The 22,679-nt window shown below is 42.2% G+C and overlaps 1 protein-coding gene across 6 annotated transcripts in view; it reads right to left on the reverse strand.

Moving 5' to 3' along the window:
* The window catches only part of LOC308121977 (transcription factor COE1), a 93,995-nt gene that overhangs the window by 6,298 nt on the left and 65,018 nt on the right, over positions 1–22,679 (reverse strand). For 3 of the 6 annotated variants that reach the window (XM_080483554.1, XM_080483550.1, XM_080483552.1), the window contains exons 8-14: positions 22,363–22,504; positions 20,503–20,630; positions 18,606–18,732; positions 10,007–10,095; positions 1,387–1,452; positions 1,134–1,296; positions 515–697 (exon numbers count right to left, since the gene is read on the reverse strand). In XM_080483554.1, the coding sequence (XP_080339680.1) occupies positions 515–697; positions 1,134–1,296; positions 1,387–1,452; positions 10,007–10,095; positions 18,606–18,732; positions 20,503–20,630; positions 22,363–22,504 (898 nt within the window). Of the gene's footprint in view, positions 1–514; positions 698–1,133; positions 1,297–1,386; positions 1,453–10,006; positions 10,096–18,605; positions 18,733–20,502; positions 20,637–22,362; positions 22,505–22,679 lie in introns of all 6 variants that reach the window. The other 3 variants (XM_080483553.1, XM_080483549.1, XM_080483551.1) reach the window with 1 other exon arrangement.

A 22,679-nucleotide genomic window follows, 5' to 3' on the forward strand; every position in this document is an offset into this window, starting at 1 on the left:
GTTAATACTTTTAGTCATGTAGGACTTTTCATAAACAACGTATTTTATGAGAAGTGACACAAGAAGGTTCCTCTTAAGTAATTTGCATCTTTATCCACCTTCATCATCACCATCAGGGAGAACAACTTCCGCAAACAAACAAACAAACAAAAACTCTCTTTATAGCTCCTTCACTGCCTCCCTCCATCCCTCCTCCTATCTGCTAAATGGAAACAGGATACAATTAACCGACAGTGAGAGAAAAGGTGTGGCTGTCAGATAAAAGGCAGCGAGGGAAGGAGGGAGGAAGATGGACGGTGGACAAAATGGAGCTGCGAGCTGCGAGTTGGTGATTGTTTTTTTGAAGACGCTGCGACAGAAGGCCCCATGGGGAAATCTCCCCACAGTCGATCTGAGACTCTCTGCTTTCTGCTCACGGACATTATCTGTATGTGATCCTGCCAGTTTGTGGCTCCAGTTTGCATGTATGCGGAGTGGAGCTCACGGAGAAAGGAACACGCACTCGTTCACTCACTGGCATAAGGCGAGTTGGCTGCAGAGCCGTTGAGGAAGGTGGGCGAGCCTCCCAGGTTGGTCATGCCGGTGTTGTTGGTGTAGCCGTTCATGGTGCTGGTGACTGAGGAGTAACTGGTCTGCTGAGGCGTGGTGCTGGGCACGTAACCGTGAGGGGACACGCTACTGCTGCTGCGCACGAAGCCTGCAGGAAGATGAGGAGGAGGAGGAGGAGGAGGAGGAAGGAGGGGAGAGGACAGGCGATCAAGGCAATGCTAACGCAGATCATTCATAATTTCGTCATGATGGCAAGATTGGTACTCAAACAAAGCAATTCCTAAAAATGATTCAATGCAAGAAATCAGTGATAAGAAATAAGAAAATCACAGACAGGTGTCCAGCAGATAGATATTTAAGTTGACTCTCATTAAAAATCAACAAGTTACAAACTTCTTTGCTGCCATCTTCTTTGCACAGAATGTGACTTTTATATCTCTTTATACTCAGATAATAAACTTTCCAGCCACTTTATTAGGGACACTTACACACTATAACCTTTGTGAGACTTGCTTCCACGTCAAACGTTGTGCTCCAGATGACGTTTGAAAGACACTAGACAAAAGACAATGTGGCAGTCTTACCTTGGTTGGCTTGTGAGGGTTCAGAAACGTTGACTGACAGCTGCCCGGTGAAGGAGTTGACTCCCATCATGCCGCTGTGGGTCGAGCCAGAGAGCTGGCCGTGTCCCCGAGGAACGCTGTAGAGAGCCTCCGCAATGTCCGCCGCACGTTTCAGGATGATCTCCTGCGGGAAGAGGATGATACTTCATGTTAAAGACGACAGCAGAAGTGGTTGCTTCTACGCAGTTTTAACTCTTCCCATGTGGGTGCGTACCTGATTGTTATGAGGTAAACCGTAGAGGGCTTCTACTAAGTCGGCTGCTCTCTTCAAAATAACTTCCTGTAAAATAAACACAGCGAAGTTGAATCCCTTTGTCTTGATGAGACATATTAAATGCTGGTTTCTCGCTTCCTTTTTTTAGTTTGAGGCAAAAGATCTCTGAGAATGCATTTACATGAAGTTAGATCACATTTAACAGAACATGAAAGCATTTGGAAAAAAAAAAGCCACATAGAAAAAAACATTTAAAAATCATGTACGGTCCCTTTCTTCTCCTCAAAGGCTCGTCCTCTACAAACCATCATCTTAACAGCCACTTCAGCATCTATTCGCAATAAACAAATTGCTCCTGCCTCCTTTTAAAGACAGATTATCTGCTGTCAAGTCAAGTGCTTTTATGTGTCTTAATGATGTCTTCAAATGACAGCAGGTATTTCAGTTTTAAGGAGACATGGACAGACATACTGTATAGTATATTAGGCCACAACAATGTTTCCATCCTCAGTTGCTTGGGCCTCAATGGGTTAGCGGCTTCAGGCAGCTGGTTATATCATTATGACTAATGTGTGTATGTGTAAGCATCCCTCACTTAAGTCTAATAGAGTTCTGTAAACTTCCTATCACTTACATTTTGTGCACCTGAACCTGTGCTTTTTTTTTTTTTTTTTTTTTTTACTTTTGCAAGGAAACAACATCCTTTTCAGTATTTGTGAATATGAGCAAATGTCCAAACTCAGGAGGAAATAAATGGATCCAGCCCTCATTTTTATTCACCTTTTGCTCTTATGACGGAAAATGTGACCATACACTCTCTGTTTCCTCTTCTGCTTGTCTTTCCTATTTTCACCTCCTTCTCCTCCACTCTCTTCATTTCATTTTGCCTCTGCAGCAGGGACTGTCATTCCGATCTTCCCCACCCACTAAGCCCTCTAAAATGCTCCTCTCCTCAACCCTTTCATTGTTTCTCCTTTTCTTCCTCACCCGCCCACCCTCTCAGTTTCTCCCCTCTTCCTCTCGGCGCCCACCCCGGGGTCTAAGGTGTCTTGTTTAACAGTTAATGTGTTGTCGTTTCCACAGCGTGAGGCTGCCCGGCGACAGACAGAAAATTACTCTGTGCTTCACAGTATTAACTTGCGCTGTGTGACACGCTCACACACATACAAATGGTTGGCTGCCTGTGTGCTCTCCTGTGAGTCTGTGCCTGATGGAACATATTGCCTCTTCATCAGTGTGTGTGTGTGTGTGTGTGTGTGTGTGTGTGTGTGTGTGTGTGTGTGTGTGTGTGTGTGTGTGGGTGTGTGTGTGTGTGTGTGTGTGTGTGTGTGTGTGTGTGTGTGTGTGTGTGTGTGTGTGTGTGTGAGAGAGAGAGGGAGAGAGAGAGAGAGAGAGAGAGCGAGAGAGAGAGAGAGAGAGAGAGAGAGAGAATATGAGAGGTCACAGAGCCAGTCAGCAGTTTAAGTGTGTCTGTCCATGGTGCTAAATTCAATCTTTTACACATTATTATGGTCAGGCTGGCTCTCCGTTAACCTCTCAATATTAGACTGGTGAGCTGGCCCACGCACACACGCATGCATGCACACACACACACACACACACACACACACACACACACACACACACACACACACACACACACACACACACACACACACACACACACACACACACACACACACACACACACACACACACACACACACACACAGAAATCTGATCTGAGATATTCGAGTGGTTCCAGTAAGGCCAGTAGCAGATAAACGGGAAGGAAAGATGATCCTCTGGTAACATCGTCATTATCAGGTCTGCAGGCTTCTGCCGCTGCATCACTCAAAGCCTCCCTGACTGCTGCAATCAATGCACGTTGAATGCTTTGTTCTGGTTTCACTCTTTCATATTTAGACACTGATATCGCCTAATTAATCTCTTGCAGGGAGTTGCCTGTCTGTAAATAAGACAGCATTGTTTGTTAGATTACATCCTGCTAAATACAGATGAATAACTCCCAGCTGCATTGTGCTGTTATGAATGAGAGTGAAAGCAGTGCTGGCATCGTTAATGCCTCAGAACTGATTAAAAAGTCTAAACTAGTCCAGCTGTGATGCCCTGAAGGTCTCCATATGCATCAACAGTAGGGATGGAGCAGCCTGAAGGTGCATTGAATGAGGTGAGAATCAGTTATGCTGATAGAATCAAAACTTTCCTCAAGTTTACTTGTGAAATTGGAGACCAAATATGAGTAATATGCACAGTATTGAAGAACTTAAAGTTTTGTATTTCAGGTTATGATAAAACTGATAATAGATTTGTTTCACGTCATGTTTTACATACATTTAAATATATATTTGGAAATGTTATTCAACCCATGGAGCTGAATGTGATGTGATGAAGATCTGCGAAACCTAAAATGTGAAGTGAAATAAATCTGGAATAAACTGAAAGAATAAATACAGAACTGTTACTGAGGTCTCGATGGGTTAAACAACCGTCACGAGAAACCATTTGAGACTGAAAAGAGAAGCAGGTGAAATAATCTCAGCTCCTGACCTGATGACTTGTTTTGTTTTGGAGCGTTCAGTTGCACCTCAAGGGTCTTCGCTAAATAAAGTTTGTTCGGAAACTAACTTCAATTCATGATTTCTTGAGTGATTTGACTTTGAATTGGGATTATTTTGTCAGGTGGAGATGTCCCAATGTTTTTGACATGCAAATCACCATATCAGTGCCGACTGGGGTGTGCTGGGATCAACTCTCCCTTTCCTGTTTCTGTCCATCAACTGCTGTCTGAGTTTGCTCTCGATACGGACAAATGATGACAGAAGTGACAAAAAAATAACAACAACTTGGCATGTTTTTCCTTTTCATTTTGCTTGTTCACTGTAATTGCGGCAATAAATCTTGATTTTAGTGCTTTAATCTCTCCTTGATCCAATGCGATTGTCCTACATTTCATCTGTTGTCAAGTATTTATGGAATATATACCTGACACATAGTCATCTGTCATTTCATTTTTCTATCTTGTCAGTCATGCAAAAGGTTTTTTTTTTCAAGAAGGACAGCTGATTGGATGAAAGATTAAATTCCTCATTTGAGTTTATACGACATGTTTTCAACCTTGTAGCATCTATTCTTGTCCGATAGACAGAGAGAGAGAGAGAGAGAGAGAGAGAGAGAGAGAGAGAGAGAGATAGACAGGAGGTGAGTGAGTGAAAGAAAAGACAGATCTGCTGGCAGAGAGAAAGAATAACAGGAGGTGTCTAGGAGCTTTTACTGTCTGAGTTATGACCAGCACTAATGTGATAACCATACATTATACACACACAGACACACACACACATGTTGTATGCATTAGGACCAGGAAATGCTGAGCCCAGAGTCTGTGGGGTCAGATGTGTGTGTAACGTGCGTGTGCCAGGCCAGCACAGACACGACACACACATGACTTATTCCTCCCTAATGCTGGCACATTAGCCGCTTGATCCGCTTCTAATGTGCCATTAGGGATGCCGTACATGCAGGGTCACACCTCGCACAGAAATGATGTCATACTTTACATGTGGGCTCACAGGAATATCACACAATTGCACACATACGCCAGTATTGACATGTGTGTCCGCACACATCCTTGGGGGACCATCTTTTCTGACTAATACATTGTGAGATAGTGTCAGGACGTGTAGTTTCAGATTCCATCTCTTCTCACTGGTGGTGAAGTGATGTCAACGTCGATATGTGAATTTAAGTGCATGACACACACACACACACACACACACACACACACACACACACACACACACACACACACACACACACACACACACACACACACACACACACACACACTGAACATGTGTTCATTAACCACCAGGATTACTCATATTGGAGTTGCCGATGACATGACCTCAGTAACACATGAAATCATCAAATGAGCAGCATAGCGATGTCAGCTGAGTGAGTCATTAGAGAAAGTCACCGGTCTTACGAGGGTGATACAGACTGATTGAACTGAACACCGGAGTCCCCAAAAGCCCACGAGGTCAAGTTGAACATATCAGTCTTTGTCCATCTACCCTTCTTTTTCAGAGTCAGATTAACGTGCGCGATGAGCCAGACCATGGAGAGGTCACCTGTCTATCACCTATCAAGCACTAAAAACTACTCGCACCCGATACTCGCACAAGTAGTAAAAGGAAATTCAATTGTGAAACAATACAAGGAGACTGGTGACACAAAAAAAGCAAGTTGAGCTTCATGTGTAATTCATTATTTTTCATCTTTAAATCGAAGCTCCAACATTAGGAATATGTAAGGACAAGTGAATATGCATCCACCGTATGCCCAAACACTGTCATATTCTGAGCTCAGTAAGTGCAGATACAATAACACAATCTGTGCATGGATCCAACCTCTTTCAGACAACGTTTTCAAGAGCCAAAGACCACCTACATCTTCAATTGCAAATGCTTTCCTCCCAACAATTGTCTTCAGCAGCGAGAAGGGTACGACAGGGCAAAGAGGGGTGACTGACTTCTCTGTGTAACCGACAGGCATTGAAGCTTCTCTCTCCCTAAGCTGCTGGCCTATCGCCCACACAGATGATCAGCAACAGATCAGTGCAGCAACACTTTCCCAGCCAAATTGGATTCTTGATTATTAAACATTGTGGTTTATGAATATGCATTACAAAATCAAGAGCCAAGACTTTCAGAATGTGCGCGAATGTTTAGCATAGAAAAATGTTTTTTTGATGCAACACGTTCAAGATCTTTATACAGGTTTAAACCGTTTAACCAGGCCATTATTACTGAAGACAAAGCTGCGGGAATACTGCGACTAAAGCACAAAAAAATCTCCAAACTGTTTATTGCAAGTTTTTTTTTGCAGTTTTGTAGAAATAAAATACAATGCTTCTTTCTTCTGTGTACAGTAACTACAGTAACTATATGTGCACATATGGGTGCTGAGGGACTCAAAGTGACACAAACTGGCAGCTGAATACTGTGTGTGTGTGTGTGTGTGTGTGTGTGTGTGTGTGTGTGTGTGTGTGTGTGTGTGTGTGTGTGTGTGTGTGTGTGTGTGTGTGTGTGTGTGTGTGTGTGTGTGTGTGTGTGTGTGTGCAGCCAGCAAAATCCCCCAAATGTTCACTGAACAATTATAGAATCGGCTGTCCACTGGTAATCCTCTCATACACTCCACTGCTCCGTCTGTCTGTCTTCTCTATAGTCCTGGCAACAAACTCCTATAACTTCAATAAATGGGTGGATCAATACTCGAGACAACTAGCCAAGTGTCTGTGTGTGTGTGTGTGTCTGTGTGTGTGTGTGCATGAGCCTATTTGGCGCCAACCAATACACGCCGGTATATTCTTGATCTATATCGCCTACTTGAATCAATGCACATGCACAGGCAGTGTAATACTTATAATCGAAATAATCTAAAGCAAGACAATATTTCACATTGCTCCGACATACATTCAGCATCCAGATAAGACAAATACATGAGCTCTGTCTCTGTCTCAGACGCATACACACACATAGTGACTACTGGTGGGCAGCAGTAATAAAGTCTCAGGGTTCGATCGACGAGGCTACATGATGATGAATCACCCAGCAATGCACACACAGTACATGGACGCACAGTCACACACAAAGAAAGAAGCATGTAAGAAGAAGCTTGTTCTGAACTGAGCTCCTCAATAAAAGCAAAGAAGTCACTTATTCATCTCAGGGTCATGTGATTAGAGCAAGTCTTTGTGTAAAAGCTTTCTGTCACTGAAATGACGGAGAGCTTTTTTGTAAATTAGGAGCATGGTGCTCTTAAGCTCAGAGAAGCACTAGTCAGGCTTGAGACGCGAGGAGCATCACGAGACAGGAGGTGAGAATGAGATATATGAGTTAAGATGAATTACAGTGATAAAGTGGGATTAAAGGCTTGTTTTCCTGGGTTGTCTTTCATTCACAAGTTCCACCAGTGATCTAAACTGTGTTCAATGTGTTTCATCTTGTACTATGACGGCACAATACAGTGGCGGCTTGCTTTGTGAGCAGTGACTCTAATCTTTTTTTATTGGAGTTCGTGTGCTCTTGTTACTATGTAGGAAAAGATCTGGAAGTTAGTCCATGCCCCTAATGAAGGTCTGTATCATATATCACTTAAATGTGATATCTGATCAATCCATTGAGCCACTCTAGTTACAGTTACAGCTGCACGACTGTCGTCATTATAGCTTTTCCTGGAAATATCTTGTGTGACATCATAAGCTTGACTGGTCCAAATTAAAAACAAAAATAAATGGCCTGGGTTGTTTTTGAAAGATGAGGGTGGTATGTGGTGAATCAGAGTCCAACGTAAGATCATTTCTGGGTTCTTTGCAAGAATTCAGACAAGTAATTATCATTCATCTTCCTTTTTACAATGTGCCACAGGATATTTTGGCATTATTAATATGTACTATATCAATACAACACTTGCAAATATGCATTAAAATGAATGACTGCCTGCATGTTTTTTCAGAAACTGAGCTCAGTCAGATATGAACAATTCGATTGCTCGGATTAAATGACTTTATAAGAAGTGTGGAGATAATGGAGAAGGTAACGTATTTCCCCTTTACATTGATCTGAAATTGAAAAAGAAGGAAAGCATTATGTATTCACCACTAACAAGGTGTGCATCGCACATGCAGAGTGTATGTTAATGTATAAAAAATTGAGTTCTCTGCCGTTTACCAGAAGGTGCAACGAACAACACTTATGGCATCTCACACTATAGGCTGCACTCATTTCCTGGCCATCGCACAACAAATGTAATAAGTGCATTTATTGTAAGTTGAAACATAACAAGCCTGCTTACAGAGAAATGCTTTTAAAGCACCGAATCTTCTCTGATGTGTGGACCTAATTCCACCACTCAATCCCTGACTGCAACAGCATTTGCACAATTTATGCTACATTTGCGTCTGAAAAACACACAAAACATTACTCCAATCCGTCCGCCGCCCATGAACAATACATTTTAATTATAAGTGAAATCTTGCCGAGTTATCGTACTCTTTCCATCTTTTGTACAACTTTATCCAACTAGTGGGCCGACTATGGGCAAAATAGGGTACTTCCAGGGCAGTCACACACGTTCACAAATACATACACGAAGAGAAAATGCATACACAAAGGGGAAACATGCAAACTCAACACAGAAAAGCAGCCTGGCCCAACCTGGACTCAAACTGGGTTTTACAAACCCATTCATTCTTTTTCTCTCTGTAGAAAGAAATGGTGCAGTTTAATATGTGTGTGTTAGACCTACACCACAGGAAAGCCATGGACAGGGCATCGCTATGGTTTAAAGTATGGTTTATAATATCAGTAAACATTCTGACCACCACACTTCTGCCATTCACTCTTGTTCATTGAAACTAAATTCTACAAGTAGTAAAGAAATGAATAGTTTAATAGCTAATCTATCAACATTTTCATTCCTAATTTTATATCTGGTTGAAGCAGATAAAGCCCTGTGACCTGTGTATGTTTATCAGTGAATTTGTTCAGAAAAAGTTTGCATTGTTTTCCCGTGGATACATGGGTTTTCTCCATCAGTCAAAAAACATACCTTGAGGGAGCATTCCACATATCTTATAACCCTAAATTGGTTGAGGCAGTGTAGAAGATGGATAGGTTTCATATCCACTTTTAGATTGGAAGGTCATTGCTGTAATTTAGAGTATAAGCCACACATATAACAATGAACAAGTGAACACGGTGCATCACCAGATATCAAACAGATTTTAGATGTAAAGTTTTGTGTTAGTGTTGAACATTCTCCCACACTGAAAATGTACATTACATGCAATTGCTAACAGATGCGCAGAAACGACGGCGTTGGCACGACTGTGATGACATCTCAGCATCATCGCATAATAACCAACGCTCGATCTTCGACGATCCTGGAGCGGCTTCAGATAGGAACCCGGAGACAATTAACAACATCTGTTTACAAGGTCTCGACTGCGCTCACCCTGAGGTATGAAATCAAATCCGAACCAGGTCAAGTCAGTGAGGTCACACACAAAAATCTCACAAGCAATCACAAGCATTCTAGGGAAATTCACCCTGCATGAAGAAGATGACGGGCTCTGGTATCAAAGCAGAGCTCATCGTTTGGTGCGAATTGTTTACATCTGCTGATCCTTTAAACACTCTGATTCGTCTGTGGCTGATAAACAAATAATCAGATGTGACTCTGTGATCTGGAGAAGATTCAAACACTCACCCTGGAAACGAGGGTTAAGCAGTTCACGCACGTAGTTTATGAGGAGGTGAAAACACAACCCACAAGAGATTTGAAAACACTTATTCTGCTTAGAAATTAAAAAAAATAAAAGACATGCAAAACAACAGTGAAACATAAACACTAAGTTAATTTTGTTCTTTTTCATCTGACTTTTCTGTGAATCTCTGCTCGCTCTTTGATGGCAGAGCAGCTCAGAGTAACTAATATTGTTGAGCTCCAGTATTTATTGTTTTGAAGTCTTTCAAAGCAGGCCCTGAGCCTTAATCACACTGGGTTTGCTGTCTAATGAAGGCACTGAGTGGAGTAGTAAAGGTTGACTGTTTCGTACCTTTGGAAGCCTCTCGGGATCACCCGGGTGTCGTGGGATGACTTTCTGAAGCCTCTGGAAGCCATAGTCGATGGTCGGTTCATTCAGTGCTGCAGGAGACAGAATCAGACAGAGGAATGAATTAGATTAAACTGCAACGAAAAAAAAATAAAATAAAAAATTGCAGCTAGAAAAAAAATCTACTATATTTCCCAGCATTTGCCCATATGATGCCTGCAAGTAGTTTTGATCTATTCTGACACTCACATGCTATCACTTTCTCCAAAAGACTTGTTAGAGAGCCGCATGAATCTAACTCTCTGTGGTGCTCTGTCTCCGTCCAACAGAAATATTACAGATTCATTTTTGACTCTCAAGGGTTTTGGGACACCTGACTTCACCTGCCGTGTGGAGCTGAGCAGGCAGATTCAGTTGTTTGACTGAAAACAGCCACATGTTGCATCTCTAAACAATGCAGATAAGAGCAGAGCTGCTGAGCTCAACAGAGGATGATGACATGAATATTTACAAAAAAACTGATGATAGGCATTCAAGGGCATTCCATATAATCAAAGTCGAGTCCTGTCTGAAAATTGATGGGGCGGTTTTTCGTCCACTTCTTCAGCCTGCAAATGATCATTACTGCTTCTTAATATGCCAATAATCCTTCATGTGACTGCCTGAAAGCCATACAGATTACACTGTCTTGTCTCAAACCAAATTAATGTTCAAGTTTCACATGTTGCATCTTTCATGCTGTTGTAACTGGTGTTCATCCTCGGTGTGCACACATGATGAATAGATACAGAATCACAACATCTGTGGTAGTCTGCAGGGGGGGATCCAACTGGTGAGCAGAGAGGATGACATCCCATTTTGTGACATTTTGTTCCGAAGCACCACGCTGGTATCAAGTACAGGTTTTTCTTTTTTCGGTTTTTTTTTTTATTTAACTGAGTTGGAAAATAATGAACCTGCTCAGCAGGATCTCTACAAGCTGACAGAAGCCTGGAGGTTATAGAGGCAGGCTTGTAACTGAAAGGTCGGCAGTTCAAAATCTGGCTGGGAAACTGTAACTGAAGAAACTACATCTCTTAACAGCTACTGCAGAGATTTTCTTAAAGTGGAGCACCGAGAATGATCCTGTATGGGTTTAACAAGCCAGGGTGTAGCTTCAAACGGGAAATATGCTACTGCAGACGGCAAGCAACATAAAAACAAAGGTGTACTTTAAACACATTTGTCCATTAATCACATATTCCCAATGTAAAAATTGTGAAATCTATTCTATATCTGTGTGACTGCGCAAGATACTAACAATATTTATGAGGATTTTGTGCATGGCTTGAACTGCTTGTTGAAACAGAATATGTCTAAATGGACAGATCATAATGTGTCATTGTGCATTGAGTTCAGCCACCATAGCATCCTGTTGCAGTGTCCATTTTATTTAATTTTGGGGTCTAATGCTATGAATATCACCGTAATTCCAATGCAAATGTGACTTGAGTCAAAGGTTTGCCTGCTTTTTTTCCACCAACATTCAGATCTGAGAAACACACAAAAACCGTGAACACTCCTGTCTTTTCCATCATTTGGCAGATGATGGAGGGCCGGCGTGTTGAACATGAGGCCCGTGGAACAAAACTGGTCTGCACTTCAGCCAGATAGTTGACCTTGAAAATTGCAAAATTAACAAAATTGACATTAGCTGCTCTCCCTAATTTGTTGAACTGTTTCATTGTGATTAGAGGAGATAATGCGATACTGAGATCTCAGATCTCAACAGCAGCAATGATTGAAGCAAAAGATAACGTAACAGCGGAGGAAGTTATAGCTACATTAATGCTAGTTTAATAGTTTCGACACCATACTGTGATGCTTAGTTTGTTGAAAGATGTATGCTGATGGCTACAGGAGTAATCACTTTGCTGGTGCAACATTGTTGAGATCAGAATTGACTACAACATTTAACAATGGAGGCACTTTTCAAGCTTTTGAAAACACAAGAAATGTTATAAATAAGTTCAGAGTTTGTTATGAACAGGAATGAATTTACATGACTACCTGGAAAACCTTACGTTTGCAGGTACAACGATTTTGCTGCCCTCGGGCTACCAGAGTAGAGACGTAAGTATCAGCCGACATAAATAAAATAACTATCCAGTAAGAGTTTACATTAGTGTATATGGCGCGGAATAAATGAGGAAATTATTTAGTGGCTTCCCTCCCAACAACATCAAATTCCTCCTCTGATGGCATCCTGTCAGTATTAGTAGGAGCAGCTCAGTGATGCAGTGCCGACAGTTAAATGCTACATGTAAATGTGCAAAGATGGATAGACCTGGTGGAGTACCTAATGGTGTCAAAAGCATTTGTATGATAATAACAGTGCAGGTATAATCTAAAGGGTTTTAAAGGACGCTTAGCGTTCACTTTAATGTTGCAATTACGTTCCTACACAGTCTTTATCCAATCAATATGTCAATCAAGTCGAACTCTGAAACCTCCGTCAGTAAAAAGGACGACTTAAAGGATATTGTGCGTGTATCTGCATGTGTGTTTCCATGTTTATTTTTATGTGTGGAACATGTGTCTTCAGCCCACTGTTGAACCCTGTGTGCTTAAGTTACTGCGTATGTATATGTGTGTGTGTGTGTGTGTGTGTGTGTGTGTGTGTGTGTGGGTGTGTGTGTGTGTGTGTGTGTGTGTGTGTGTGTGTGTGTGTGTGTGTGTGTGTGTGTGTGTGTGTGTGTGTGTGTGTGTGTACGTCTGCAGCTGCGGTGATATCTGGTACTTTCCAAGTCCAGCACTGATAAATGACAGCTGAATGTTTTGTGTTGTTTTACGTTTTCTTTGAGCGTGTGTGTGTGTGTGTGTGTGTGTGTGTGTGTGTGTGTGTGTGTGTGTGTGTGTGTGTGTGTGTGTGTGTGTGTGTGTGTGTGTGTGTGTGTGTGTGTGTGTGTGTGTGTGTTTTAGATATGTCTGCTTTATTATCATATCACACCCAACTTTCTGGTTTCTATTATGTCCGAAACTATTCAATTTGTTAGCAGCACAGCCTCATAAATTGTGAGCTGTTAAAAGACCAGATGTTGAACCGTTATGGACAATGTCTCCCACTGCTCCCAGAAAAGCTTCAGGATGAATGATGATTATACATGACTTGTTTATGATAATTATATTAACATAATTCAGTGATTTGAAACGGTCAGGTGGAAAACAGAGGAAAAAGTTGAAGCATACAAAGAACAAAAGAAGAAAAAAACTGGGTTGACCACTGTGAATGAATTACAGTTTAATGCCTCATTAAACTTTACTTTAAAAATAACACAATAATTTTTTTGTGTTTTTTTTTTAAGTCGCTACAATTTAATCTGACATCAATCGAGTGGCCAATAAAAAGCTTCAGCAAGTCCGAAGAAATGGATTATTACATTATCAAACGGCGCTTCATCTAATACGGTAACATTACTGGCTTTCTAACAAAGATCACCGATCAGGTGGAGGGAAGGCCAATGCCTTATTAGGCTTTGCATTGCCTGAAAATAGACATAGCTTGTCAGATCAATCTGGTACTCGCTAGTGTTATTATAGTATTTGAGTACAGCATATTATAGTACAGGGACTTTCAAAGTGTGGGGGGGGATGGGCGAATAGTGATTTTTAATATTGGATTAACCTGAAAACTTACTGTTTTTCATATTATAAGTCAATATTGTAAATAGCTGTTGGGATCCACCGGCAATAAAACTGCTTATTTTGATATATATTGTTAGTCTTTATGTTCAGTCTGCAACTGCAGGAACTGTTTCTGCAATTTCAAATGGAGGGGAGCCGACAGGTGGGTTAAATCATCCTTAAACTGAGAGAAAGGAAAAGACAGTGAACTCAGTCATGGCTGAGAAAAACAAAAATTACAAAAACAGCTGCCTGGTAGTTGGTGTGGATATCAACTGTCAGAATTAACTGCCAGTGTCAGATCCATCCTCTGTGCATCCCTGGAGACGTTTAACTGATGCCAACGCTAATATAACACACGCATGCACAGATACACAACAGGATGACTTAGAGTGGTTTCACTGGCTCGGGCCTAAAGTATACGACTTTTTATTAATAGAACAATAGGTTTCCTATAAAGACAGAGAATGTGTGAATGTTTGTGTGTTCATGTAGCAGTGGATGTATGCATACACAGCTGAATGCAGTGTGTGTGTACTGGTGTGTGTAATGTTTTAAAACCCAAAGGTCAGGTTTCCCAAACGATTCCTTCAGCGGCTCCTTTCCACAACTGGAACAGAAATAGTCACGGTGCTGCAGCAGTGGTCCGATTGATTATACATCAGCTTTAAAAGGCATCGGTAATACCAGCTGAGGTGCAGTAACAGTAGCATCAGCGACACACACAAACACCAGCGGGGTCTTCAGTTTTCAGTTTGGAACGAAAGGGTTAGTTTTCTGAGCTGAAACTGAGCGAGCAACAACTACAAATACAACTGTATTAAAAAAAACAAAAAGACTGTAACTGGCTGTAGCTGAAGTATCAGAATTAATATGAACTTGTTTGTTTAACATGCTGTTGCATCTTTAAGTTCCCATTCCCTAATACATTTATATTTCCATCCAGAGCATAGAGCATCTTCCTCCAAATAGCTGATGTACTCTCTCTGTGGATTTTCAACATGGCCTGGTTTAGCAGGAAGTCCTTCAAAAGTCACCTCCAAAGTAACTGTTAGAGGATTTTCTCAACTGAAGACACACGTCCCAAATGTCCCAAAACATTTACAACACTTCAAAAGACTGACACCAAATCAATATTTACACTAATTCTGTTTCCCTCCCCCATCACACCCCTACCCTTTGTTGTTTCTGCTTCATTTCCACCTATAGCCATCTTATCCATCCATCCATCCATCCATCCATCCATCCATCCATCCATCCATCCATCCATCCATCCATCCATCCATCCATCCATCCTCCCTTCCTTCTCCTCTTTCCAGAGTCCAGGGCTGCCCATCAGATCAATACTCATAGAAGTTTCATGAGGACAGACCGTCCGCTCCTGTTTCACAATAAAATGTGAACAGGGGGAGACGGAAAGAAAAAGGAGGGGGAGGCAGCGAAGGCTGAGAAAGTAGACGAGCCCTACATCTCTAATATCTTCAATACACATTCAAGTGATACTTTTATAGTTACACATCCAAAAGAGCGCGGAGGGGGGGAAAACATCGGTTTTTAAAAACAGAGCGGGGGGAGAGAAAAGGGCAAAGTTGAGTGGGTGAAAGGTTGAAGAGGGTTGGTGTAAAAGGAGAAGAAGAAGAAGGAGCGGAGGAAAAGGAGAGGAGGTGTGGTGATATTGATTCTCTGGCCAGCCAGCAGTTCGATACCACTGAATTATTGCTTCATTCTTCCCCTTATGAGATGAGATCTCTTTCTCCCCAGCTCGTCTTCTCTCTGTGACTTTCTGCATTTCTGTATATGTGTGTATGTACACGCGTGTGTCTGCACGGGTGTATCTGGATATGTGTGATCCACTTATGGACAGGTCGATACTTTACAATCGGATTTTAAAAGTCCACTTTTTTCTTTCCATCTCTCTTCTATTTTTATGTCTCTCTTTCTTTTTTCTGTCTCCTTCTATATATATATTTCAATCTTTTATTCCTTCATTTGTTCCTCAACGTAAAAGTGGCTCAAAAATAGAATGGCATTTGTCTTGTTTTTCTGGCTAACACTAAAAGTTTCTGCTTCACAGCTGAGTTATGGATTTTCTTAAGCAGCTGTATGGATGATGAATCATTTCTGTGTTTCATCTGTGTGCGCGTGTGTGTTTGTGTGTGTGTGTGTGTGCGTATGTGTGTGTGTGCGCGCGCATGCATTTATTGATTGTCACTTTGTACCATTGTGTGTTTATAGAAGTGTGTGATGTCGAGAATGTTAATTTTTCCCATCAGGCAGATGAAGCAACCATACGGCCCGCGTGTGCGGGCAAGTGTGTGTGTGTGTGTGTGTGTGTGTGTTTGTGTGTGTGTACGTATGTGGTAGACCATCTGTTTACCAGACTACTCACCATCTTTCCCTCATATCACTCTGATTTACAATTACTTTCAACTCCTGCCCCTGTTTGAAAGTGTGTGTGGTAAGTTGTGTAAGACACGACCCCATGCAAGCGCGGCTTTGTGTGCGTTTACGTGTGCGTGTGTGTGTGTGTGTGTTTGTGCGGGTGCACCATCTCATGTGTGTGCTTATGAACATGGTTAATTGCTAGATCCTTACACCCAGAGGCAACCACAGCCAAAGCATTGAAAACCTGCAGCAGCCAATCAGCTTTCACCGTCATGACCTCTCTGCAGCGACTTCCAGAAAGAAGTCGACCTTGAGGCAGGGTCGAGCAACCGCAGTAACGGATCGCGTTTCCTGGGTCACATGTTGAAGCCATCAGCCAATCGTGAGGTCACAGGGGGTCACCGCCGCCCAATAGGAGGAGCGGTTAGATGCCAGACGGACCAATTACTGGCTGGCTCGCCTCGGGCTCGGACCAAAGATGTTTTGGCTGAAAAACATCGATGTAGACGCAAAAGCCCGAATAACTTTGTCTGTGCAAAGAAACTGTGGGGGGGGAAAAAACAACAACAACCTTTAACACAACTCGGACTTCTGAAGACACACTTCACAAAAGTCATTTGATCTCCCTGGAGTCTAAACCATGTGGCCATTGTTCAGCAGAAACAAAACTCTTTCCTCTGGTGAGCTTTACAATCATTTCTTTATACCAACAAACACTTGACACGCAACCAGTGCAGCGACTCCTTCTGATGTGGGGAGCTGGAGATGATTACAGCCGGCTATGGTGAAGGCAGAGTACATCTCGTACAAGTCGCTGTCCGTCACAGGACAGACAGAGAGACACACACTCACTCGCACCAACTGGCAATTCAGAGTAATAAGCCTCACATGGGTGTTTTTGTACTGCAGGGGAAAATTGGAGTACTCGAAGTGAACCCATGCACGCACAGACAGAACATACAAACTCCACACAGAAAGGGCCCCGAGCTCAACCTGAACTTGACTGTTGCTACGAGGCAAGTGTCCTAACCAGCTCACCTCTGAACAGCCTAAACTGAATTATATTGTATACATTATACATACTGAATGGCTGAATTATTATTATTATTATTTCTCGTGCTCTGCACATTTAAACACCACCAATACATGTCACTGACATTCTCTCTCTGTCCTGTAGTCTGTAGTCTGTTCTCTCTCTCTCTCTCTCTCTCTCTCTCTCTCTCTCTCTCTCTCTCTCTCTCTCACTCTCTCCGCTAACCCTAACCTAACAGCAGATAGCCACTACCTCTGCAAAAGACAAGTGAAATCTTAAAATGTTCAAACATTTAAATCTTAATTCCAGGTTTCATGCAACTAAATAAATGATTTCTATAATAAAATAAAATAGACAATAAAAATAATTCAATATAAACACAAGATCAAATTTAGGAACAAACTTACTTACATATTTAGTTAATTTAAATAGATGTTGCAGATGCGAATATGTATATAAAAAAAATGTATCTGATCTTTTAAGAATTCTAGTCCATAACAGTTTTATTATGTTATTATTAACTTTGTTAATATATTAACTAAGTTAATAAATTATATTAACTTTGTCACATTTTGCATTTGAAACAGGAATTGTTCAAGCACTGCTGAACATGACACCAACCAACAGAGATGGTAGTTTATGTCTTTTTTCTTTTTATCCTTATTGATCAGTTTTAAATCTTCATCTTTATCTTTGGTTAATCACTGGCGTCATTAAATGTCTCACACCCCAAAGAATTTGCTGGTGACGTCATCGCCATGGTGTGATGGAGCCATGTTGAGCGGATCAATACCAGACATCACATCATCTCTATTCATTTCCACATGTATGTGCACGCACACACACACAAATCTGCTTTCTTATCCCCCTCCCCCTCACCCCCCCCCCACTTCTTCAACTCTACACAGTGCAGCAGGAAAACACTCGTTCAATCCACTCAGAAATCACACACTCCATTCTAACATTGTGTGTGTGTGTGTCTCTCTCTAGTTAATGTGTGTGTGTCTGTAAACTGGGTGTTCTGGATGATTTCACTAATAGTTTCAGTATGGAGGGCTATAAAGAGCAGACTGTTTAATTGTAGCTGGTTTTAACGAGCCTCTGATTATGGCAACGTTGTAACGAGTGTGGGTCGTTAATGTTGACTAATCTGCAGTCATTAGTTCAACACTGTCTGGCCTGAGAGTGAACTGCAACTCATAGACGCTGTTCACACACACACACACACACACACACACACACACACACACACACACACACACACACACACACACACACACACACACACACACACACACACACACACACACACACACACACACACAGGCATGCAGGGCTTCTCTTTCACAAACAATTTCGTATGTGCTTGTAGATCAGAGTGCACAATAAAAAAAACAAAAACAAACAGCAACAGCAAAACATTTTGTAACAGTTTACACAACCCCCCCCTCCCCAAAAAACTACATGAATCAAGAAAATGCTCGAGTGTGCTTGTGCTTTCCGTAAGTAATTTGGACCTACCTGTGTAAATGAACCTCCCTGGTGTGCCTTTGCAGAACTGTTTGGACTTGTACGACAGAGTGACCTCTACGACCCCGGGGATGTGTCTGGGTGGCGTCTGCACCCGGATAGCATGCGGCGTAATCAGCTGGAGAATTAAAACCCAAAAACAAAAAAGAGAAAAAATGAGGGAGAGTCAGGAGTCACATCGCCCAACGGGAAGAAAATCATGTAGTTTCATACAAAAGAACACGGCAACAGCTTTCACCCCGTGTAGTCAGGTTATCTTTACACTATGCATCAAGAAATAAATAAAACATTTGCAGCAAATAGCCACGGACCACCATTAGTGTTTGTGTGTGTGTGTGTGTGTGTGTGTGTGTGTGTGTGTGTGTGTGTGTGTGTGTGTGTGTGTGTGTGTGTGTGTGTGTGTGTTTGTGTGTGTGTGTGTTTCTGTGTGTGTGTGTGTTGCAGCATGTTTTATTTGAGCTTTCTTGCTGGATCGCCACTTTCAAGTTTATTTTAGTTTGGGAGTTGGAGATGCATCGCATTTGCACTTGTTAATGTGGTGGAAGGCCTCTCCAACTGGCCATGTTTACTTTTGGATTTGATGTATTTTGGCTTTGGTCTGAATGTGCAGCAAACACAGCTTTCCTTTTTCTCCCAGCTGACATTTAAACGGGAATTACTCCTATACAGAATGAAGACCTATACTTTTTCAAGTAGAATCAGCAAAAAAACAGCACTGTTTTGGCCTCAAGCGTTTCTCTTTCTGAAAACACCACTTAACCTATAACAATGTCTCATGTTTAGAAAGCAACAGAAATGTGATTTAACTTGCTACTGTGAGTAAACTTTCATTTTCCACATTCATGCTGATGCCTGGTAGGGAAGAAATAATCGTTTTTGAGCTGTAGGTGACAAAAAGAAACCACTGATCACAGTTTTATGGCCGATTTTCGAAAATAGTTCTCACTATTTTGGCCCAGATTTGCGAAGAAATCCGTAGGCGGGAGGTGGAGATGCAGACAAACACAAGTTGGCAAACATGCAAGCACTTTCCACAGACAGAGATTCTTGAGCCGTGTTTTCATGCCTTGGAATCAATGATCAGGTTGAGCGCAAATGAAACATTTGGTTGGCCAAAAACTATTCGAAGCCAGTCTGAGGAACGCCAGGAGAGCTGAGTCAGTCTGAACTGAACTGAACTGAGACTCTGTACACATGTTAGTGTGTATAAGTGCGGCTCTCAACACTGTAAACAAACCCCTCAGCTCTTAACACACACGCATCGATGTATGCCAGTATGCACACACACACACACACACACACACACACACACACACACACACACACACACACACACACACACACACACACACACACACACACACACACACACACACACACACACACAGGCTGTTGTTGTTGGAAAGGAGCCACGGTCGCTCTGCACACACGGTGAGTGGAGTCAGAAGACAAATAAACATTATGTAGAGAGGAGTGGAACTGGGAAAAAGTATGATACTGATAGAGAGAGAGAGAGAGAGAGAGGGAGGGTGAGAGATCTTCAGTGTGTATTTGTGAGCACAAAGCCGGTGGCTAACAAAATCTGCTGATTTGATCAGCATCCCAGAGGGGGGAAAGAGACAGAGAGAGCGTGGGTAAGGAAGGTAAAGAGGGGCGGCAGCCGCTTGTTGGCGGCGACTCATTAGAAAGAGAGACCTCATTCAGACAAACATTAACACACAAACACAAACAAGCACTCGATCACGCTCAGTTAAGAGCCTGGCCGTGGAGGAAAGTATGTTTTTGTATTGAATTACTTCCAAAAGTCGGGAGTGCAAAAAAAATAATAAAAAAAATACACATTTGAGGGGTTTGAAACAACAGAGAGGCAGGATGACGGTGAACTGACCTCGCTCCAGACCAGCATGGTACCAAAGATAACTTGAAGACCGTCGAAGAAGTTGTCTCCTATGATGATGACTGTAGCGCCCCCTGTGGTCCAGCCTTCACTGGGACTGATGGCTTTAATGCAGGGAGCTGCTCCTGGAGGTAAAGGAGGGGAGCAGAATTACAGCCCAGAGAGAAGGGGCGAAGGAGTGAAAGTGATTACTAACACATTTCTGGCATTTTGACTTGCATTAGAAATCATTTCCTGCTTAATAAAACACAGCATTCACTCTTTCCATCAGCTCAGCAAATCATGATTGTAGCAAAACATTTATTTCCTTTATACAATCAATAAGTCAGTGAGGAAAGCTTGAAGGTTATTTTTTATTTTTTTTTATGTCTGCTGCATCGCTAGCTCCTAATTTCTTCCAGTTAGTTTTCTGGCTCTTCCTGATCATCACACCGACACACTAAATATATTTCTATTCCAGAAATCACCTGGTCCTGAACAAGAGAGGCTCTCTCTTGTAAATATTGGTAATCCACATCATGTACTTGGCCATATATTTAAGTCAGTAAATCAGGTCTGCTGTTGTAACTTTGACTCTTTCGAAAACCGAAGACTTCAATAACATTTAGCTCATTTTGAGTTCACTCTCACCTCTCTAACAGTCGTCTCTATAAACAGTTTCAATTTGGATTGTGTCCCCATCACAGCACAGAAACAACCCTCATCTTCTTCATTATTTCCTTCTCCTTGGCTGTACTTTCCATAAATGCATCAGTGAAGAGGTGCTTCTTATTGGTCTCAAGTCCAGACTCAAATAAGTTCCCATCACCAAATCCTGTTTCCCCCTCCTCTGAGGTGAAGAGTCTGGGTGTCATCCTCTATCAAATCAAACCCACAGCAACAACGTCACTCAGTCTGCCTATTTCAATCCAGAGCAGCACTGTTGCACTGGTCCATGCCCTGGTTTCCTGTCTGGAATACTCTACTTGCCTTCTCTCCAACTGGTTTAAAATACTGCTGCCCAGGTTGTCAGAAGAACATCTTCCTTGCATCACATAACCCAAGTTCTCAAAAATCCCATGAGCTCAACAATGCACCTGCTGACAAATATTACCGGACATTCAAGGGCTTCCATAACTCAGTGACCTTGTCCACATCAAATAACTTTCTATTTTACAGCGTAAACTTTTTGGGGCATTGTGTAAGGCAGTGTGATTTAAAAGCGACTTTCAATTCACTGTGTTTATTCACTGTTTGTTCGTCATAAGCCTGATTGATATGAGATTAAAGCCGTTCATTTTTATATACTAATGACATGGCATGGGAAAAAAAAAAAAAAAAAGCACAACCAGACGGCTTCAAATTGCTTCAGACAGAATGAGTGCAGTCAGCTTATGTCACTTTAGTGTTAAGTATTATGTGTATAAGCTTGTATGATCCAATCTCATATCACAACAAGAGCGTGTCTGTCAAAAACCAGCTCCCACTGTAGAGTAAAGTGAGTGAGCATATCCAGCTGAATTACAACAACATACTTAGGCAGGGATTGTTGATGAAAAAAACCCCATAATGATATTAGACCTAGTAGAAGAGACACACACACACACACACACACACACACACACACACACACACACACACACACACACACACACACACACACACACACACACACACACTGTATGTGTAGTGGCTTGGATTAGCCAGATGGAGGGGCAGGAATCACCTGATAGGATTAAACCATCAACCATCTGGTGGCCATGCTGGCTGCACTCACACACATTTATGCACACACGCCCACATGGTAACATAGCGCATGCACATACGCACGCACGCACGTACGCACGTACGCACGCACGTACGCACACATACCGTGTTCTAGGTAAGACGGCGTTCCCTCCACAGGATCGAGCCTGCGGGCCCGTCGGCCGTGTTTGGAGTTATTGTGGACAAACATGTTGTCAGAGACTGACAGGACGTGTCCCTCTACGCTCACTGTAGTCGATACCACCACCTGGAGAGACGCAGAGGGAGTTCAGGAGGGTTGGTTGGGGCGGCATCAAGGGGATGAGTGGCAGTTAAACGAAAGTAGGATAACAGAGGAGGGAATTAAGGGGTGCAATGGGCGACAAAAGAGATTAAAATACATAAGAGTGAAGAAAGGAGGAGTGGAGGGGAGCATATGGAAA

Source organism: Lipophrys pholis, assembly GCF_963383615.2.
Source record: "Lipophrys pholis genome assembly, chromosome: 16".
Taxonomy (NCBI): Eukaryota; Metazoa; Chordata; class Actinopteri; order Blenniiformes; family Blenniidae; genus Lipophrys; species Lipophrys pholis.